Source organism: Stegastes partitus, unplaced genomic scaffold, assembly GCF_000690725.1.
Source record: "Stegastes partitus isolate 25-593 unplaced genomic scaffold, Stegastes_partitus-1.0.2 Scaffold2283, whole genome shotgun sequence".
NCBI classification, from domain to species: domain Eukaryota; kingdom Metazoa; phylum Chordata; class Actinopteri; family Pomacentridae; genus Stegastes; species Stegastes partitus.
This window is the reverse complement of record NW_007580014.1, coordinates 37,961-60,511: the sequence shown is the minus strand read 5'-3', so window position 1 is coordinate 60,511 and position 22,551 is coordinate 37,961. Positions and strand designations below refer to the sequence as shown.

At 40.2% G+C, this 22,551-nt stretch overlaps 1 protein-coding gene across 1 annotated transcript; it reads left to right on the top strand.

Annotated features, from left to right (window-relative positions):
• Window positions 1-2,482: 2,482 nt before the first annotated feature.
• LOC103374561 (ninjurin-2-like) lies at window positions 2,483-21,656 on the top strand. Its single transcript, XM_008304666.1, has 4 exons — window positions 2,483-2,569; window positions 16,876-17,012; window positions 17,213-17,292; window positions 21,493-21,656. The coding sequence occupies exons 1-4, from the start codon at window positions 2,483-2,485 to the stop codon at window positions 21,654-21,656; spliced, it is 468 nt and encodes a 155-aa protein (XP_008302888.1).
• Window positions 21,657-22,551: the final 895 nt, after the last annotated feature.

Below are 22,551 nucleotides of genomic sequence, written 5' to 3'. Positions count from 1 at the left end.
GAGGTCTTTTTACATGCCATTGTGCAAAGTACCTGTGTATTTCCTACAGTAATTGCAGGGTTTGTGATTTAGTGTGTGTGTGTGTGCGTGCGCTATGCAGCATTACTCATGTTGCAGGGGCCAAACTCTGTTTACACAGTTCCATGGTGGAGATCTGATTCCTTTCGGGGAAAAGAAGAAAATCCCCATCATGTAAATCAGCCAGTTTCTCTCTCTCATGTAGAAAGTGCTAAACAAGAAATATGATTCCTGATTCCTCCTGACTTGACAATTAACAAGGAAGAGTGCCTTCTGTTAGTCTTCCTGGAGATTTGTTGCATGAGTTTCTTAGGAAGCATCAAATCAAGATTGAGACACATTTTTTAAATATGGAGTAAATAAAATAAAATGCAGAACATGGTAGAATAAAGTACTTAACCACATGTGACCTTTATTATATAAAGCAGCTGCTGCTTGTCTGCTAAATAACTGAACTACATTAAACTGTATATTATATAATGAAAGACAACCATCTCATAAAAATATAGCAATTTCTTGTACATAAAATATATTTTGGGATCATGTGCAATTATTTGGGCTCTTTAATGTTTAATGAATTATATTAACATGTGTAAATAACAATAAACTTACCCACAACCTGTAACAATAACATATATATGTGATGGTAAAGACAGTTCATTTGATTGTATGATGATTATATGATTACAAACAGTGTTTTGACAGATTAGCGTTTTATACAGAGACAAAAACACATTCATTGAACATTGTTGTTTGGAAAATGTATTTAAATGTGCAAAATATCTCTCATTTAACAAACAAATCAATGTGAAATTACAGAACCAGTGGATGCTTTTCTGTTCATTTGACTGATTAAAAGATTCTATTAGTATAATTACAATAAATGAAACTTTTAACAGTCTTTTTAGTTTTTTAAAAGTCTGATTTATCAAAGTTTTTGCAAGAAAGAAAAGCAATTGAAATGTAAGTTGACAGTCTGGTTTTGTGGCTTTATTGGTAGTTTTCTGTATTTTAATACAGTAAAATTACAGTTTTATTTTTTTTCATTTTTTTAATTTGTTTGTAAGTGTGTAAAGGTGCAGCTGAAGGTCATACACAACAGCTATTTGTGCAGTTCTTTTGTCATTATAACCTGGCCCTTTGGAAATGTTCTAGTGTTACATTGAAGAGGTTTCCTTGTTGTTGTGCAACACCGAGGTACCTCTGGCTCAACATACCTGTCGTTCCTGCTCTTCAACACCGAACCTCACTTCGGTGAAGGCAGTTTACAGACATTACTGTTTATGTGTTGTGTTTGCAACGTTGCCATGGCAGCATGTAGTGTGTTTGAGAATACACTTCGGGTGCACAAACTACTGGCATGTGCTACATAGCCGTACCCACGTACACACACATCTGGCACACATTTCTTCAAGGGTGTTAGCATACCAGATGATCCTATAACAGAAAGCGAAATACGTCAGCCTCTTATGCAATGCTGTCATGCAGCTTGACTGACATCAGAGGAAAACCAGGTGTTTATGGACTCTTTTTCACGCACACACCACTACAGACCTGCACCTGAAGTTGTTGTCGAAATGATATACATGTCGGCAGCTGCTTCTTAAACGTGTTGTATCGTCTTTTGACAATGAGCTGTGAAGGGTACTTTAATTAAATCATTTTTCCTTAATGGGCAATAAGGATTTCTTATAATTTTATTGGTTATTATGACATCAAAGTTTGACTAGGCAAGAAAACACAATCAGCCAGACAGGCTGTAAAAAAAAGTCACCACGTTAGCCAGATTATCTAAATCAGTGTGTTGGATGTGACAAGCACACTTGACTTTCTTTACTCCCTTAAAGCCCTAAATTCGGTGCAGCTGGATGTTTGTTCAAAACATGTACGAGTATCTGACCGCTTATGTTTCCTCCCCTATAAAACTTCTTTTTATTGATATTGCTGCAACACAATTATGTTATTGTTTCTGCAAGAGCAAGACTCAATTATCCTTTAAATGCCTGAAAAGTCAAACCATAATTTTTCCTAAATTTCTCGAATCCGCCAATGAATCGTCTTATTATTTATGACGTTAATTGGAGTCAGCGGGATGTCGCACCCCAGATTGGGGATCCCATCCAGATCCTGTGGTTAGGGTTAGGCAACAGAAAGCACTTTGGCAAACTTAATCAAACGATCAGGGTTTTTGGTTAAATGTGAATTAACACATTTTGTGGCAAGTCAGTGTGGATTTGTGTTGTATGAAATCAGACCACAGTGTTTCCAAAAACTTAAACAAGTGCTTTGAGAACCACAAAAAGCTGAACAATGCTGTTGTGAGTATAAGTGAAAATTGTACTGCAAGATTAAATGTATTGGTGCAGAAATGTCAATATGTCAACAGTTTTTTAATAATGAAATATATAATCTGCTGTTGCGATTTAGATTACATGTAATTTCTCCGAGTCGGGGTTGCCCCAGGATGCCCCTGCAGGACTTGAGGGACCACCTGGCTAAGTCACTGATACGGGAAACTCCATGGCTCCATGTGGTTATGGTCAGGAATGCAGTGAGTCAACTGATATTAGATGAGTGCCAGTCTTTCTCTCCTATTCCCAGATGGCAGATGGAGGCCCAGATGCACAAATGCGCATTCAAGTGGTCAAATGTAGCACTTTGAATGTGGTGCTGTGGTTGCCAGGGAGTCCTCTGAGGGCTTTCTTGTGTTTGCCTCTAACTCCAGCTGACGCATACCGGGCATACTTTTACTCTGTGCCCGTATGCGTCACGTTAAATCATAGTTTAACATTGTTTTCTCTCACTGTGTGTTTGCCCTGAATGTTGGCGAGTGTCTCACTACCGAGGGTGAAAGATCAGGGGTCACAGAAGTTCTGCGAGTTGATGATTTATTTGTTGCTTCTATGTCTTTTGCATACGTCACTTCCCTTCCACAAAAAGCATGTCATCATTTTTTAAAATCCCCCTTCACTACAGGAAAAAGCAGCTTCTTGAGTTAGCAACCTATACACTGGACATGGAAAGTACATTAAGGCGGGCCTGCCTGGAACCTTTCGATGATGGATTGTGAAGATCTACAAAGAATATGTTGACAACATTTGCTGTCTGACTGGGACGTTCCTGCATGTTAACCCACCATAATGAAATAAGTTACATTTTCAATGCATGCTCTGCCTCAGCAGTTTCCCATCTGACACTATTTAGTAGGGACCCCTGTGGGCTTAGTGCCGCCCAAGACAGTTGTGGTTGGGTTAAAGCAATACACGCAAACCAGAGTGTTTTTCCACTGAATGATAGTGAAAGCAGGCAGGTCATAAAGGCTGGCTATGTGGAACGGAACCTATGTAGTCACTGTCCCAGTCCTACAAGCTAAAAGGATAAATATCAAATGAATCATCACATTTTATAAATGGAGCACATATTTGTGTCTTTGTTGTATGTAGTTTCTAAAGTAGCAATCGTATTATCTGGGCTTGGGTCTCAGTAGCAGCAGGCTAAGCCTTGCATTCCAGTCGTACCTTTTACCAGTAGCATTTTTTTAACTCCTCCTGGGTGATCCCAAGGTGTTCTCAGTCCAGGTGAGATATGCAATCCCTTCAGTGAGTTCTGTATCTACCTTAGTGTCTCCTCACAGTTGGATGTGCCTAGAAAACCTCCACCTAGGTGGCGTCCTCATATGATGTCCAAACCAAATCAGTTGACTCCTTTCCAAGTAGCAACTCTACTCCGAGCTCCCTCTGAATGTCCGAGCTCTTCATCATGCCTCTGAGACTTAGCTGAGCCATCCTACAGTTTCTGTGCTCTCAGTCTTTCTGTCACTACCCACTGCTGATAGCCACAGGTGAGGTTATGCCCACATAACGCCCACATCACAGCTGATGCTGCACTAATTCCTCTCTCCATCTGAAGCTGCATTTCCCCATCACCCCTGAACAAGATCCTGAGATACTGAAACGCCTTTGCTTGGGCCATCAACTCATACCCATCCAATCCACCAGTTTCCAGCAGAGGAACATGGCTGTAGACTTAAAGGTGCTGAGTCTTATCCCCAACACTTCATATTCAGTCTGATGAAGCCAACAGAACCACATCATCTGCAAAAAGCTGAGTTTCTGAGGTTCCTGGCTCGAACTCACCCCATTAAAAAAAAGTCACACAGATAGAAAAGGGGAAAACTTGGTTGCATCTAGCATCAACCAGAAACATGTCTGACTTTGTGTCAAGCACACAGACACAGCTCTGACTAACATAGCTAGTAAACTGATTATAAAGTCTGCTACTTTACAGCTGACAAACTTTATTCTCATAATGTGAAATACCTCAAAACTGTGGTAGCACTTGAGAGAATTTGTCACTTTCCTTCAATGTCTTCATTGAGTAATACTGTTCTGGAGATGATGGTGTGCTTTTTGTATGAAGCAATAGTCCCCCAGATTAGTCACCCAGTAGGATTTTCTCACCTTCCTGGGTCATAAATTTGACCCAAACATGCTACAAAACATGAATCAGGTTCCCACACACATATAGATTCACGTAAGCTTCCATGCTTGTGAGAAAACTCATTGACATACCACTTTTCCCCGGTAACGGCAACCTTTAACATCACAGCTCCACTGACCCTGACCCTGAATTTGAATCCCACAAGTCTCTCAAAACAACCATTTGAAGAAGTGAGAACCAAGTGACAAATGTCCTCACTGTCAAGGTCCGAAACGTAATCACAACCCACGTTTACATTCATGGACTTCTGTTTACATCCTGTCCAGCAATTACAGAGGCGTCCTGCTTGCTGTGTAACCTGTAGGATAATAGGAAGATGATGGCACAAGCAGGAGAGGAGAATCAGCAGACAGCAACAGCTAACATCAACCGATAATCGTAGTTTTTGTCAAACGCACAGGTTTCTACTAACATGGATTTACAGTATTTGTAACTTTCTGTTCAGGCAAAAAATGTACCAAGTAGAGGCAGGAGGAAATAGATTTATGTGATAATAAAGAAGAAGAAAACAACATGGAGGAAAGGATCAAAAAGGTTATATCCGCTGTGTTTAGAAGACATGTGGGTTGACTCAGTTGTGCCATAAATGACACAACAGGGAACAGATTCATTAGGGAGTCGTGTATCAGCATTTGGAATTTACTCATTTATTGGTGTGCTTGGGAGATTTCCCACCAAATGTAAAGACCAGGATCATCTTCACATTATATAATGTGAAGTTTCTTTAAAACTCACACACACACGAACCAGATTAGGGTTGTTTTCTTGTGGCAGTTTTGCTAATTACACACCAGTCAGGAGGACGGTAGTTGCACCGTGGGGCAAGGGTCAGAGGTCAATTGCTCGTAAGCTGCAAACTTGCAACTGCATGTGTGTGAGTGGGATGTTAAGGGTGTTTTCTATGTGTGGACATAACAGGCTCCTCGCTGTCTTTTTTGCTGTCAGAGTTCAGCTGTTTCATGTTTAGAATTCTCCCGGTTCTACGCATGTGTCAGTGAATTTCATCCTCCGTTTGTTCGCCTCTGAACATTACTCTGTTCATTGACATATCCATCAGCGCACCTCTCCCCAGGACACACATAAACAGACAAACAAATGAGCCAGAAACGAAACTCTTCACATGCTCCCCCAAAAGAAACAAACCCAGAAGATGTCAAAAGGTGATGTTTGACTGACACTCAGCGGTCAACTGACCCCTTGCTGATTTTTTTGGTTTTAAAAGCAGAGATGTTTTCCACTGGTGTTCTTACACTGACAACACAGATATGTTGTGATATTCTAAAACTATGTCAAACATTTTATCAAGAAGCAATTTTGTGTTTCTCCATTCAGTAGCAACATGTGTACTTGTCTGGGAATGTGTTTCTGCCTCTCCTTGGTATTTTGTCTTTGATCTGAACCAAGGAAACAGTCTCTTTACGGTGCTAAATGCTCCACCAGGCTTGTTGTTACCTGCCGTGTGGTGCTGGGCAGGTGGTGCACAGTGGGTTTTAGACCTTTTTCACTGAAAACAGATTCCCTGCAGAGGCTGGAAACAGTGTTATAGGAGAAGTAAGACTCTAAAAGCAGCATCACTGTGGTCTTTAACACCAAAACTATGAATGGAAAGACAGGGCTAGGTTTCTTAGTGGTGACACCTTTGAGGTTACACATAGTCAACTGGCCCATGCTTCATGTAAAAGTATTGATTAGTGCAGTTTTAAAGTTATTGTCTTTGAGATTTCTGCTTTGGTTTACTGGTGACACCTGTTATTGCTGATAGTAGGTGCAGGTCAAGAGTTAGAGTGTCACGGTAGTGTGGTGGTTAGCACTGATACCTTACTGCAGGAAGGTCCTGGGTTCAAAAAGCAAGGTAATAAGATGTTCTCTCTGCTGCTTGTGTGGGTTCTCACCAGGTGCTCCGGCTTCCTCCCACAGTCCAAAGACATGCTAAGGTTAATTGGTGATTGTTGCTTTGCTGTCTGTCTCTCTGTATGGCCCTGTGATAGACTGGTGACATGTCCAGGTGTCGCCTGCCTTCACCCTAAGTCAGCTGAGATAGACTCCAGCCCTGCTGCAACCCTACAGAGGATGAAGCAGTTTGTAGATAATGGATGGATGTCAAAAGTTCAATTCAAGTAACACTGGGGGCCAGCAAACAAACCAACACCATCTATCCTGTCAGAAATGCAACAGAAAAAGATGAGTAACTGATGTATGGATGGTTCCATTACACATATTATCATATTATATATATATGTATATATAGCATGCCAGAAGAAGATTTATAACATCCCAATGCAAACTATGGTAAATGCAGTGGGCCAAAAATACAATGATGTCCTCCCATATCTGGTCTTTTCTGACCATTTTGACTGTGTGCAGAGGAACATACATCATGGTGTATACACTAAGTTTACACATATTTCACTCAGCCAATTGCAGATATATGAGCAAAACAGTCAAAGTTTAAGGTGCAATGTTATAACAAGATACCATGACCAAATTGTATGCACAAGACAACTAACAGTACGTACTTTGCATAGGCAGCTGCAATATGTACTGAAAGAAAAACGAAGAAGTATGTGATCTGGAATGCAGGGTACGTTTTAGTGAAACCAAACAAGCTGTGGGCTGCAAAGGTTAATCCTCATTTAGCACCATTGCTTTTTTTAAAAAATAAAGAAGAATAAAGAAGACAGCCAGCGATGTTTCCCACCAACAGGTCTCCTACATCACATATTTGCTTTGTTTCTTCAAAATTATTTGGTTTATGTAAGTAGAAACTCTGCTATTAGTAGCTGAGAATCCAAATACAAATGCTGTTTCTAAAAACAAAAGGGCACATCATACAAAAGATGGGGTTTGATATCTGGAAATCATATAGAATAGAATAGAATAGAATAGAATAGAATAGAACTTTATTGTATTATTATTATATATTACTTTATATCTTTATAAATGTGGCATCTAGTCTACTCATGGAGCTTGAACAGCAGACTTTTAAAAAACAACACTCCTTAAAATGAACCATAGATGTTACTAAATGATAAGTTTCATGTGACAAGTTTTCTCTGCATCCTGTTCCTAGTTTTGCAGAAAAAAGACAAGTTTACAGCCCAAATTATTGGAGGAAGCAGTAACTGCACACGCTGGCCTGCTGCCATTAAGTCAGCAAGAGAGAGCACAACTCATGTCTTTGTCACTGCCTCTCTGCTGCCTGCCTTCATCCCTTTGACTCTTCCTCTCTGTGTCACTATCTGTTCCTATTCATCTGTTTTTCTCCTTTCTTCCTCTACTCCCTCACCCTAAATGGTAGTTACATAAAAACCAAACAGAAAGATGATGCCTTTAGGCAGAGAGCGCCTCGGAAAAATGCAGGAGGGGGGAGAGAGTCAAATACAGTAGCATTGAGACAGACAGACAGACAGGGAGGCAGAAAGACGGACAGACAGACAGTAAAAATAAGATACTAAAAGAAAACCAGAGCTCCACTCCTAGTTGGGCTTCCCTTCCCATTGGCTATTATAGTGACCAATCAGAGTCCAGGGGAGGAGCACTTCCTGTGAAGTTGAGGGGGGCCCTCCCATGTGGTCTAATGTGTGTGTGTGTGTGTGTGTGTGTGTGTGTGTGTGAGTGTGTGTTTGTGTGTGTGTGTGTGTGTGTGTGGTAAGAAGTGTAATGATGTGCCATTGTGCAAACATGTTTTGGTCTATATTATTGGATCAACACCAACACACACATGGAGCAACATATTTTCGTATGCGACTCATCCAGACACACAGCCGCTATGAGTATTTGCGTGTTGTTGGGGTAGGTGTGTTCGGGTGTGCGTTGTGTACATTGTGTGATATGGCACTGAGCCCACAGTGGGGGATCAGTGAATTTCAGGAATGGCAGTTTTACAAGGACTCTGCATTTCTAGGAAAAGTTGACTATATAAATACAATCCATAAAAGCCAGTCGGGGGGAAAAGAAGCCTTCTGTGTACAGAAGCGCAGTTTACCTGCAGTGCCATGTAAGGAGCTGTGTTATCCACAAGAATGTTATGATTATTAATATATTGAACTGTTAGCCTAAGATGCTGTATACTGTTCTTGTATTTTGAGCAAAGCTAGTTGGCGACACTGAGCCACTTTGGTTGAGACTGAAGCATAAACTGGATGGATTGTCTTGATTTTTCATACAGACATTCATGTTTAAAATATTAAATCCTAAAGATTTGGTTGACCCCTGACCTTTCTTATGAAACACCATGGATCTGACTTTTTCAGGGTTTTGCTGAAATGTCCAAGCAGCTATTGGACGAATTAACTTCGATAAGGATATTTATATCAGTTTAAGGATGAATTATGACTTTGATGTTTCCCAGACTTTTCTTCAATTGTCATGAGCAGGTAACTTAAAATGTGTTGGCAACTGCAAGATGACTTGGCACCGAACACACACACCTGCTGACTTTAGTGATCCTGAGGTTGACGATCTGGGCTTAAAGTGACATGTTTAAACTACTGCCTTCACATTTGGTCCATACATTGATGTCTCTCTCAGGATGTGGTGTAAAAACTTTGGTGGTCTCTTGTGCGTACAGCAAATCCAAATTTAATTTTCTCCATTACGGAAATTTATGACCCAACACCTGCACAGCAAAAGACATTCCCAGCAGCTTAAAATGTACTTTATGTGATGTGCTAATCAGCAGATGTTAGCATGTTAACACAAACCAGGATGGAGAACATGGTAAGTGTTATAGCTGTTATACATCAGGCTTGTCATTGCCCACAATGACAAATTAAAAATAAACTGCAAGGTGCCTAAATGCAGCCTCATAGAGCCCCTAGGATGGCTGGAAGTGATCTGTATATGTTGATTGGATTATTAGCGACAACAAAAGTGATATGTGTGGTACTAATGTGACTAGTAGCATATATCAACACATTAAGGTCATTATTTTATATGTTTCAGTGATATCATAAAAGGTGTAATCAAGAAGTTCTGAGTCAGTAAAAAAGCAAAAACCACATATTTAAATGCTGGGCCTTCCTGAAGTAGTGTTCCTGCCACACTTAAAACCCAACCTGCAAGTCTTGTTTTATGCTATGTGTGTCAAGCCCCACTTGCAATGCACAACTTTAATTTTGGGAAAGAGAAGGAAATCAAGAGAAGGGTGGATGAAGAATGATATTTGTGTTGGTTTTGCCAGAAAAGTTGTGCGTTTTCACTGCACTGTGAGCAGCCAGGTGTTAGCACAAGGGTGTACGTTCAAGTTCGGGTCATTTGTGCCGACAGTTTCATCTTAGACACATCAAGATGTTACAAAAATCCTTGATAATCTCCATGCTCTGAAGTATTAGACTGCTGTGCTGGTCTCTGTATCATGGCCATGGACCCAAACTCTAATCAGGGTTGATCCTTGACATGAAAGTTGCCTCACTTTGACACAGAATTTAATGTTTGCTTTCTGTTTGAGCTCCACAGTGAAATCGCAAATGCGCACCTGCAAGCGGTCAGAACGTGACTTCTAGGGAGTGTTTCAAATGTGGCAGGAGCACTGGGAGCGTGAAGCAAATTGCTTTCTATAGGCGCTGTCATGGAATTTTTTGATTGCACCTTGAAGTTTGTGCAAAGGTTTCTAGCTAAATGGCATACTTTCAAAGACAATTTTAAGAACAGTTTTTATTTTTTAATCAGCTCCACACAGAGTGCAGTAAACAGTAAAAACTCAACATTCGGTGTAACCATCCTTTACTCTTATAACAGCAACAGCCTGATGCCGGATGGTGCTGGGTGATTTATAAAACATCTAAAGTGCCTAAAACTATGTCAGTTCTCAGTATGCACACCTTTCTCATATGTTTTTCTGCAGGGATTCTGACATGACAGATGCTTTTTTGAGAAGCTTGCATGATGAAAATCCTTTCTCAATAGTAGGTCACATTCCATCCATAAGGCTGAAGTGAATTCTTGACTCTCACCATCCATCTCATGATGCATATGCACATCAATAAATGCTCTGCAAGTCCCGGGTCAGGACTGACCAACTGCAGGTGTTTTCATCTTTCTCAGTAGGATGTATTAGAGTGAAAAGATATAAAAACCTAATAGTTTAATTCTTTTTTAGCAGTGCCTCCTAAAAAAAACTAAGTAATATAACATGGAGGAAGCATTTTCCCATTCCTCAACCTCAAAGATGGAGTTGCTGTTGAGTCAGGCAGTCACCCCGGACCCTCAATGATGGAGCAGCTCTGACGGCGACTGGTTGTAACTCACAGCTTCGGAGGGTAAATGTGCGTTAACCTGCTGACCTGCTGCCACTAATTCTTCAGAATGCTGCTGTAAATAATGACCTATCTCAACCCCCTAACGTCCCCGATGAAACAAAGGCTAAAATCATAATTTACGACCATATTTGAATAAATCAAGATAAGTGCAGATTAAGCGCGATAAAAGCACAGTCAGTACATTTAGAGAGACATTACACTAAGTGAACGCACATGGCCCGTAAAAACTGTGTCGACCATTCCAGTGTTTTGGTTGTGGTGTGTGTGTGTGTGTGTGTGTGCGCGCGAGTGTGTGTTTTGGCGGCGTTCCCAAGGCTGATGTTGATAAAGTGTGACCACGAGTCCCCAAAGGAGAAACGATGGAAAGATGCCAGTATACATACATACTTTTTCTCTCTATTTCTAACGCTGTCTTTCGTTCTCCTCCCCCCCCCCACCAACACTACCCTCTTCTGTTTTTTTTATTCCTCTTTTCATTCTTCCTTTTCTTTCTCTCTCACATACACATACAAAAAGTCACGGTACATTTCTTCACATGTGCTCTGACAGTCTTACAGTTCTGGGAATTGCTGAATAGTTTCTGGGAGATTTACCCGGTCTGGATCAAACTGTACTGTAACACCAGCTTTATGGGGGGATGAAATCAAGATTTCCAGCACAAAAAAATACATGACGTGTGCTGGTTTGATGGGATTCACAGCATCGGGACAGGTAAACCGTCCACCACAGAAAGGTGTTTAATTAGATTTGGATTTATACCGTGGGATTAGTAAACATCTGGATAAACTGCAAGGTGCAGATTACACTGAAGTCCCAGAGGAAGAAAAAAAAACAGACCTTTCCTGTTGGGTATAAAGGGTGGTTTGTTTTGATTTGTGTGCGAAGCGGACTTTTAAAGCAACATCTGAAAATGTCAGCTTCAACAGCTTGATCCAGAAATTGCATCATAGTTATGACAAGCAACAGATCTCACATGAACAGTGTCAGTGAAAAGTATTTGTTAGCAAAAGCACCTGGCAACCCGCACAGAGGGAAGAATGCCAGAACTCCTGAGTGAAAGGGAGAGAAGTGGATGTAAACACATCGACCGAGCTGCTTTTGTGGTAAAACAGTTGTCAGAGCGTGTGGAGGACACCAAAGTACATGATGTCAGCCCTCAGGAAGGCGGTGTTTACATCCTCCATACTGTCACAATGTGCATGAATCTCCCGTCCATAAGCGCTTAAGGGATTCCATGTGTGCACAATGAAAAAATAGAGAGATGAACTGCAAACACTCTGAAAGGCAGGTTTGACCTGTTACATAGACTTGAGCAAGGAAGGGAAGAATGAATTTGAAAGACCATCTTTGCAGATTTATTTAAGGTTTGATGAAGAAATAAGTTACCTGAAGGAGAGAAGTTGCTGCTTTCTTCAACACCTACTATTGGTATTTGGAAAGTTATACACATTTTGGTTCATAAGTCAAATTTGAAAGCAACAAGAGTTGAACCAACTAAAACAGCACGTCACAGAACCCAGTCAAATACAATGACTAGTAGACAAATCTAAATAAAAGACAACAAAGTAAGAAGTTACAACACAAAAAGAGGGGGTGTTAGGATGTCAAGCTCCAACTATGAACAAGAAAACATTGGTCTTCAGCGGTCTGAGTAGTTCTAACATGGAAAAGTAGACTGTGTTAAAGATTAGGAGCAGCTACTTTAAAGGCCTGCTCGCCTGTATTTCTCTTTCGTGATCTCAGATCATCCACGAGCATCTGGTTTGTTGATCTCGGTGTTAGTGATGGTGCAAGAGTCCTGCTAAATAAGGTACTAAAAAGTCATTTAAAAGCTATAAAACAAACTATAAAATCTAAAAATCATCTCTGAAACAGACAGGTAGCCATTGGAAGAAGGCCAGTACTGTTATATGATCATGAAGAGATGACTGGTCTGGTTAGATCCATCCAGAACTTACCAGCTTTTTTAAAGGTCTGTTGTTATGGCTGCAGAGTTGACCAAGTGGTTGAGTTTTATTAAGTTATCATGACCATGCTTTAAATAAGTGTTCTCCAGAGTTAAAGTCTAGTTAATGTCTCGTGAGGACTTTGTCATTTATAAAAAACAACACTGTCAACGGCTACGGTCACAATTTATTTATCTTATCTTTATTTATCATCTTAGACCCAAACCACTTCAACTGGAGGAGTTCTACTCTCTAAAACGTGGTTCATACCTTAAAGACATATCAACAATGCAGAAGGCAACACCTGCAACTGGTCTGCTTGGAGCTAACATGCCATGCGAACACAGCCTGATTTATGCAAAGATAATGCTGCAGGGAAACTCAATGTAACAGGCTGTAATAATCTGGCCCACTCTCATAATGCAAGAGCCAATATTCTGTCAATGCAGCCATGTGCCGTTTTCTCATTTTCAAAGCAAACCAGGCCGTGTTTAGACTCAATTAGTTCCAATGTCTTCCTTCTTTTCTGCAGAGCCGTCAACCGTTGTTCAACATTTATTAGCTCCAAGTCCAAGACGACCTGCTTCGTATCAGCAGCCGTTGTTTGAAGTGCAAGAAAAAAAACTCCAAACTGCGAACCAGCGTTTTGTTGGTGTAATTGCAGTGAAAAGCAGATGTCAGAGCGCAAGTATGAATGCTAACAAAAGGAATATAAAAGAAGTTTAGGGATGAGTGCAGACACTCCCTGGAGGGAACTCATTTATAGCCCTTGTATTGTATTCTCTCAGTCACTACACACAGCTTGTGATTGGCTGTGATTGTAGAAGCGTAGGTCAGCCAGTAAAGTTGCTCTTTTAGGTTTGTATTTGTAGACAAATGTAATAATTCAAGGTAAAAGTGGTTCAGTGGTGCAGTGATGCCTGATACTACCCCTAGTAAAGCCATAATGTTTGAAATTATTAATGCATAGTGGCTTTAAATGTTCAGTGTGTAACATTTTAGGGGACTTGTGTGCAGAAATCAAATAGAATATTTGCATTTATGTGGAAATAAAATGCAGAAAATGCAATTTTTTGTGTTTTCACTACCTTTAAATGAGCCCTTTACAGATAAAGAGAAAGTTTTTCGCGGCCATCATTGCTCTAAAAAAGGTTGCAGTTCTTAATGTCACCACGAGATGTCACCGTATTATGCACACTGGACCTTTAATGACATGAAGCTTCTTTAAAGTCCTGCTGATATGCTGCCTTATAAATTCACGTTGTCATTTTTTTATTGTGACATTTAGCCTGTCGGTATTATGGCGCCATGTCTAAGACTTTACCATTACCATGTGACAATATTTATACCATGGAAAGCATTGGCCTATAAAATGATAAGATCATACTTTGCCATCACAATAAATAAATCACATTTCAGCCCTTTGATTTGAGAAACTGTTCATGAAAACATGTTGGTTTGTGACTCCATTAATCATTACAGTTACTGACCCAAAACCAGAAAGTGTCAGAGTTTACTGTTTGTGGTTTAAAGTGATTTATTTTTATGTATGTGGAGTAACAATGGCGCAGGAAGATGCAAGTACAAGGGACTTCACGGAATATAAAATGTAAAAGCAGACGCACTGGGAGGCTGCAGGGTCAAACAATTACTGTACATGTACATTGTCAACGGTCTGTTTATTTTGGAGCTGCAGAGCACATTACAGCACAATGAGGTCGTAAAGAATAGTACGTCCCTTGTGTGTGCACATGATTGACTTCATGTATGTGATATATGTCTTCCTTAAGTACATCTCTGTTCTGTGCAGGCGAAAGAAAAACAGACAGATTCCAGTTTCACTGACACAGCCCGAGGAAAAACGATCCATTTGTGGACAGAATGCTTTAATCTATAGCTCAGTCTTAAGTAATCCAATATGTGCATCTGCAGCCAGAGCGCCGTAACAGGATGATAATTAGATCTCGAAAGTTTTAGTCCCTGACATGTGCCATGAGTCATACAATAAGGCCTTATGCAATGATGTTTAATGTTTTCTTTTCCCTGTCATCTCCCTGCACATGCACACACACACACACACACACATATGTACAGACACCCATTTTCTTCTGTTCACAGTTATTTCCTGCTATCAAATGATTGTCCAGAGGAGATGGAAATATTTGCTTTAACACACAAACAGACACATGCATGAGCACACACACATTTACAGACACACAATTTCAGTTTCTGAAATCAACCACAAAGTGAATCTTTTTGACAAGTCTAAAATAAGAATTTCTATTTCTGCTCATCTGGAATCCAGCAGAGAGACTGATGTGATGAAAAAACAGTTAAAATGGGGAGTTTGTTTGATTTTGTCGTTTAATATATCACAAAAAACTGTCAGATTAACTCAACTTTCTGACCTTTGTGGCTTTGATTTGGTTGTAAATATAGAATATCATGAATCAAATGATACAGAATTAATATTAAAATGCAAAAAAAATCGTACTTTGTTTTTTTTGGCATTACACGGTTTCCATATCTGCAGTCTTTGCTGCCCTCTGCTGGTCAGTTTCTTCCTAAAATTAATCTTTTAAAAATTCAATTTATTGGATTCTTTAAATATAGTTTTCTAAACCTCACCAGTATTGGTTGCGCTTTTAGATACTGAATTTGTAACTTTTATCAGTTTAACTAGTTTTACTCTTATAGGATGTATTTAATACAGTTTTATTTACTGTCTGTAATTGAGTGGATTTTACTGTTGTTTTCCTGCTTTTAAATGTACAGAAAAAGTACATTAATATGAGTTGTTTTTTAAAAACAATAAATATCATCAATATTTCTTACTTCATAGTACTTCATACTTGAAAACTTGCCAGCTTTTCCCACAGAACATTTTCTTTTCTTTCATATTTTCCATCCGCCTTCCTCTTTTCCATATTTTTTCTTCCTCACTGTTATTTCTCCATCCCACGTTTGTTGTCATTCCATCTTTTCTTTCTCTCTCCAGTATTTTCTCTGTTGCTCTTTTAAATAAAGTGGAGATTCATTATCTGCAGCTGCAGTACTGGTTATATTTCTGGTCTCAGAGGTGGCAGTAATTCCTGAGAGGAGATCTTGGCAGGCTTTAGGCCAAAATAGGTGCGGTTGCAGATCGTGATTTAATTATCTTGATATTTCATCATCTCAGGATTAAACAAACACAAAAAGAAAAGTAAAGAAGCACCTACTGGTAATTTTGAGAGGTTTGGTTTGGCTTCTACACAGCAGCTCAGCTGGATTTACAGCTACAGATATTGAAACAGCCCGTTTGGAACAGCACTAAAACCAGAGATGATCTGCACGGTACATTCTGTGCACATATCAGACTTAGATTAACTTGTCATAAAGGGGTACAATATGGAATTTCACATTTCAGTGACAGCTAAAATCAGGCCCAGATGAGGAGTTTTACTGTATTAGCTGTAACATGGAGTTTATGCTGCGTTGTTTGTGTGTTGTTGTGGTGCTGGTACCTCATATATAAATTTGTCATGTTGGGTTTTAGTTAGGGCAGCAAGGTGGCGCAGTTGGTAGCACTGTTGCCTCGCAGCAAGAAGGTCGCCAGTTCGTGTCCTGATGGGGGCACCGGGTTCTTTCTGCGTGGAGTTTGCATGTTCTCTCCGTGCAGCGTGGGTTCTCTCCAGGTTCTCCAGCTTCCTCCCACACAGTCCAAAAACATGTTGAGGTTAATTGGTGATTCTAAATTGTCCGTAGGTGTGAATGTGAGTGTGCTTGGTTGTCTGTCTCTAAGTGTAGCCCTGTGATAGACTGGTGACCTGTCCAGGGTGTCTCCTGCCTTCACCCTCAGTCAGCTGGGATAGAGTCCAGCCCCCTGCGACCCTAGTGAGGATTAAGCGGTGTATAGATAATGGATGGATGGATGTAAAATTGCTCTTAAAGGTTATAGCGAAACAAAATGTAGTTGTTTTTGGTAACTGATGAGAGGAAAATGTCAGCTGTATCACGTGAGGCATAAATGTCGTTCTAGAAAGACCTTAAGAAGATATTATTTTGGTTTTCTAACTGCATATTTTTAGTTGGTCCCACTTGCCTTTAGCATTAAGGTAAAAGCATAAAATATGATCCAAAGGTTGACCACCTGAATCTGAATTCTTTCTCAGGGAGGTGCAACCTCTAACCTGAACATGAACCTTTATGCCACCAAGAAGACAGCAGCTGAAGGTATGCTGGACATCGCTCTGTTCCTGGCAAACATCACACACATGAAGACTGTCATCGAACAGGGAGCTGGATACAGGTATGACGAGGAGGAACATTTTCCATGTCTGCAAAGTTCTACAGGACAGAATTTACAGAAGAGAGAAAGCAGAAATTATAAACATTTGTTGTAACTGAGTTTCATTTGGTTTTGCTGCGTCCTGTATGATCACCTTTACTGCTGTCTGAAGCCATACTTGTTGAATGTATCATTTATTCTACTTTTCTTCTGATTCTCAGGTACTACGCTGCTGTTCTGACGCTCATTTCCTTCTCCCTGGCTCTTCAGATAGTAGCTGGAGTCCTGATCATCATAATCGGTGAGCTTTACAAAATAAGTCAAATTAAAGGTCCTTCTGCTTCATAAATCCATCTTCCATGTTTTAACCACTCATATTAACGTATTAATTCACTGACACGTTGTTTTGTTGTGAAAATCTGATTAGTGCAGGAATCCTGTGGTTTTAGATATAAAGTCTACAAGCCACCGAATGTATTCCCATTACAGCACAAAGTAGAAAAATACTGAATGTTTCTCTGCTTTTCTTTTGTGTAGTTTCTTGTTCTTGTTTTGTCGTTATTTTTTTGTATGTATTTGCACATGTGTGTTGCAGCCCGGCGAGACATTACCGAAGAGGTCAACCAGAAGCGTCTGGACAGCCTGAACAACATGACAACCATCATCATCTTCCTCATCTTCGTCACCAACATCTTCATCTCCGTCTTTGGGATGGAACGCACCGGCCTTTTTGCCAGGATGCATTTCTGACTCTCTGATGTAGGAAATGATTCTCTTACGTGGGTCCGAATGGAAATGATCCGACTCTGGTCACACAAACACACACATCTGTGTAACTCACTGTTCTACTCACTGACTGTACTAACCTACCACAGTGCTTTGATCTTATTCAGCATGAGTGGAAGGGACCAACTAGATGTGTGTGTCTGTCTCTATTTTTCTGTCTGTGTGCTTGTGTTCTGGTCATCTGTGTGTGTAACGTATGAATGAAATATCCATGTGTGTGTTTCTATGTGTGTGTGTGTGTGTGTGTGTGTGTACATGTGTGCAGCCCGTTGTGAGCTGACCCTCCTCCCCTCCTGTCGTCGGTGGTTAAACTGCCTCAACAATCTCATCACCGGCATCATCTTCCTCACGCTCATCGTCAACATCATCAAATCTGCCTTCGGCACACAACGCAGCTGTTTACTGCGATGGCTTTTCCAGCGCTTCTATCTATGAGACACACTTAGTAGACATGTGTATGTACGTTCAACATAAACGTATTTAATTAATGGCATTTTACGTGAAAAGCTCCATACAATGCAGTTTTCCACAGTGTAATTCTTGATTAGACCATTAGATGGCGCCAAACTACAAATGATTAAAATTCCACACATGGCAGCTTTGATCTTTATACATTCATACACAAATACTGAACAAACTATTGTTTATTTCTGTACCAAGACATGCCTTTAGGGCTCATTTCCACATAGCTCTGTGTACCTATGTAAGTCAACCAGAACTCCATTCATTGCTAACTATGATGTCCGATGTGTTTGCGGCCAGAATTTGCCTCAAGCACGTAAAAAAAATGTGCACTTTTGCGGTGTATTTTGGACAGACCACTCTGTGTGCCTTGAATTTGAAGACATAAACTAGCCAACAGGCAAACAGGCTGTTCAGTTGCTTTACTGTAAATGCATAATTTAAAAAAGTGAGCTTAACACATGCTAGCTGTGTAATGTACACAGTGCTTTAGTGGCTCATACATGTTTTAACAAGATATATAGCAAATCTTGCTTCACAACTGGCAGGCTAACCTCCTCTCTAATTCTTGTTACGTGTTGTTGGTCCTGTTTCTGTTACATCAATGCTCCATGTGCATATTTCACAAAACTGGATGGCAAAAACTAATAAAATCTGTTGTTCATGTGTTGAACAGCAGGGGGCATAGTCAAAATATTACAGAAGATCAAACAAAGCTATGTGGAACTGAGGAGTTATGCATGTAAGCATCCACGCATTTACACTGAACCTCGTTCTGCATAAGAACTAAACGTGGACGCTAACTGACAGTGTGTCAGTCTGAAGCTAACACTGGCTAACTTAGCTTAGCATAACGCCTGTAAGCCCACCATGCTTTCTATAAACTTGTGAGCTTTTGTAGGTGCTGGTAGTCACCTACAAATAGTAATAGTCAAGTTTACTATTCTTTACTTATAAACCCACTAATGGCTCTTTCAAACTTAATGCAACAGCACTGCTCTCAAACACATGATTTTCAGTGGCTTGCAACAACAGTTTCGCTCTGCATCAAGCAAAGTGCTGTTCCCGCTGATGTAGAAGCAAAAAAATCAAATTAGTTGACCTTTTACCCCAGAGGCAAAATGGAGGACAGGCTGATTTGTCTCTGAATAGCCTATGAAACAAATTTCTTTTATAAATTAGATTGAGGGAGAAAAGCCTGATCTTGGAAAAAGGTTTCCATCCAAGTAGGCATGTCCGGTATGTTTTAGCCTCTTTATGGTGGTTTTAACAGTCAGGTAGCTTGTTGTAGGTCAATGTGCAGTTTGTGTTCATGGCTCTACAGACTGTTAGAAGAACTTTCATTCACATATTTTATTGGCGAAGTGATGTAATCCTGATGGAAGTTTTGTGAAATCCACCTATAACGCTCTACCATCCTTGACTTCCCACAGCAGTGCACTGACAGAAACGTGAATTAGCAAAGTGGCTAAGCCTAAACTTAAAGGTCCCATATTGTGTTCCCTTTCAACAAGTAATCAAAGCCTCACATGTCCACATAGTAGTTCAGTTTTTCAGCTCAAAATACTGCCAAGATTTCACCATGACTGTATAACGTCTAGTTTTAGGGACGTTTCAAACAGGCTGTTGGGTTTCTGCCATGTCAGCCCCCTTCAGGATGAAGACGCTGCCTGCCTTTGTGATTGAGCTTTCAAGCTGGGAGACTAGAACTGTTGTTGGAGGGGGGGAAGGCAGCAGCTTTTACTTCACCTTCCAACCATAAAACACAATGTAAATGGATTTTCACCGTATGGGGCCTTTAAAGTGACTGAAGGGCAAAGACAGGCCTGTAGCTGACCTGCACACTGTAGCACTATGCACTGAGTTCTGCTTCTGAGTTAGAAGATTTATTGCTCACCCTTACATGGTCTTCTCCTATTACAAACCCATACCAATTGTCCATAAATCCCCAAAAGGTCAAAAACTCAACTGGTACAACACCTGAGTGACAGCTCCTAGTTTTATTGTGATTACCAACACAAAGGGGAAACCTACTGGGCCAAAATGTGTCCTATGTACACTTTGACAGTAGAATTATCTACTTTCAACAAAATTTCCACTGTCTCTAAGATGCTAAACCTTAGTGACCGCTAGATGTTGGCTTTAAAGTGGCAGTTGTACGAATACTGAGCTCTTCAATCAGTATAAACTAGACGGAGGGTGGAGGGCTGTGTACCTGAGCTGTGCTGCTGCTTGTGTTACCGTTTGCGTGGGATAATTGTGAGCATACGTGAGAATGCCTGCATCATCTGTATGTGTGTTTGTGGATGGGTGTGTTTGAAATGTTTGAAATTGTGTGTTTGTGTGTCTGTCTGCGTGCACGTGTGTGTGTGTGTTGTAGCCCGCAGGGACCTGAACGTGGTGTCCAATCAGAAACGACTCGACTACCTGAACAACGTGGCGACCGGCGTCATCTTCGCCACCACGGTGATCAACTTCTTCGTCAGCTTCTTCGGATCCAAGAGGACCGGCTTCTTCCGCTGGCTGTTGGCTCGACTCCACTTCTGACGCAAACACACACAAACGTATTCACATGCTGACATGACACATGGATCAAGAAACGATGGATTCCGAGACAAACAATTCACACATGTTCAAGCATCACATCCTATTTCTCATCCCGACTTTAAAAAGTGTTTCACGTTGTAATCCAACTAAAATATTTTCACTTTAACCAACTGTGATGTAAATATGCATTATTTCATTTGCTGCAGTAATGTGTGTGCATGTTTTTCATAATTTGTAGGGTTCTTTTCTATATATTTTACATGTTTTCCCCCTTGTTTGGTAACCGGTAAACTTATAAAACCTGATTTGTTTTTTTTTTAGTTACTTGAAAACATGTTTGACATAGTAAATGATTTTTAGTTTCAATATCAGATGAAAACCAGAGTGCATATGTGTGTACATGCTCTCCTCCAGAAAGCTGAATAAAGGTAGTGATTTAACAGAAATCTGATTATTGCGTTTCTACGACTATTCACTGGAGTGAAAATGCAAAGTAACCAAATGGGCATGAAATGAGTCTATTATTACAAACTGAGGTGTGCAAAAGTGTCCATGCATGCAAGATAAGTAACTTTCCCCCTTTATTTTATGCACGAATATTTGAAGTTAATAAAAATGAAGCACATCCTGGACAAACTCTCTCAGCTGGTGTAGTCTGAACCCTCTCTTTCTCTGTTGTGTTTATGTGTTTGTGTGTGTGTCGTAGGCCGTCGAGACCTGAACAACTCGGCTCTGCAGAAGCGTCTGGACTACCTGAACAACGTAACAACCATCATAGTCTTCGTCACCACAGGCCTCAACTTCTTCATTAGCACCTTCGGCATGCAGCGCACCGGATACTTCCCGTGGCTCATGATGCGCATTCACTGATGCGCACACAAACTATTTAGCCACACTACTATACACACACACTCGCAATAACTCATAAGATGCTACATGTAGGGGATAACTTTTGTCATAATTTATCTTAATACACTTGTATTTTAACAAACATGCTGAACATTCCTTATATTGACATTAACTTCTGTGCTGCATCATCTTCAGTGTGTCTCCATTTCTTTCTAGATGTTTGTCAAAGCAGTGAAAAAGAAACACATCTGAGCACTTTATTTTTCTCTGTTATACACAAAAACTTCACACATTTGCACACACACTACTGTTGAATTATGTAGTGAATTTGAATATTTAAATGGAAAAACCACTCTGCTAAACCGTATGTTAACATTTTTCTCCACTTTTATAAGTTACTGCTGCCATCTAGTGAAAGAAGCCAATATTACAGGCCCATTCCTCATTTAAAATCAGCTTTATCTAACAGCTGCTCAGAGGTCATGCAGTCTACTCTTCTGTTTTGCTGTTTTAATGAACTGCTGAGTCCAAAAAATAAAGAGCAAGGAGAAGGAAGTTGTTTCAGTATCTTCTATATATTTTCTATTTTATACTGTATGGTGTTGATTTGTGCTTTGCCACTGCTGTCTGATTTCTTTTCTTCATTTTCCACATGTTCCAGATTCTAGCAACAAACCGAAGGAGCAGCCTGGTGTATGTTCCTCCAGAATATTTGAACAATACATCAAAAAAAAGGTCATAGTGATGGAGTGAGGTGCGAAAATGTGCAAGGATGAGGCAGTAATATTACATTTTAAGGCTGTAAATAAACTTTAAGACACTAAAGATAGAAAGTGAAAGCTATAACATTCCTGAACAAGCAGTACGTTTTCCACACATCTTGCTGCCTTACACATTTTCAGACTACAAAACCTGC

Excerpts from the sequence above, each read along its gene's own strand:
- LOC103374561 (XM_008304666.1), top strand. The coding sequence starts at position 2,483 with ATGCCCCTGCAGGACTTGAGGGACCACCTGGCTAAGTCACTGATACGG. Across the intron at positions 2,570-16,875 it reads TGGTTATGGTCAGGAATGCA|GGAGGTGCAACCTCTAACCT; the intron begins GTGAGTCAACTG and ends ATTCTTTCTCAG. Across the intron at positions 17,293-21,492 it reads AGTCCTGATCATCATAATCG|GCCGTCGAGACCTGAACAAC; the intron begins GTGAGCTTTACA and ends TGTGTGTCGTAG.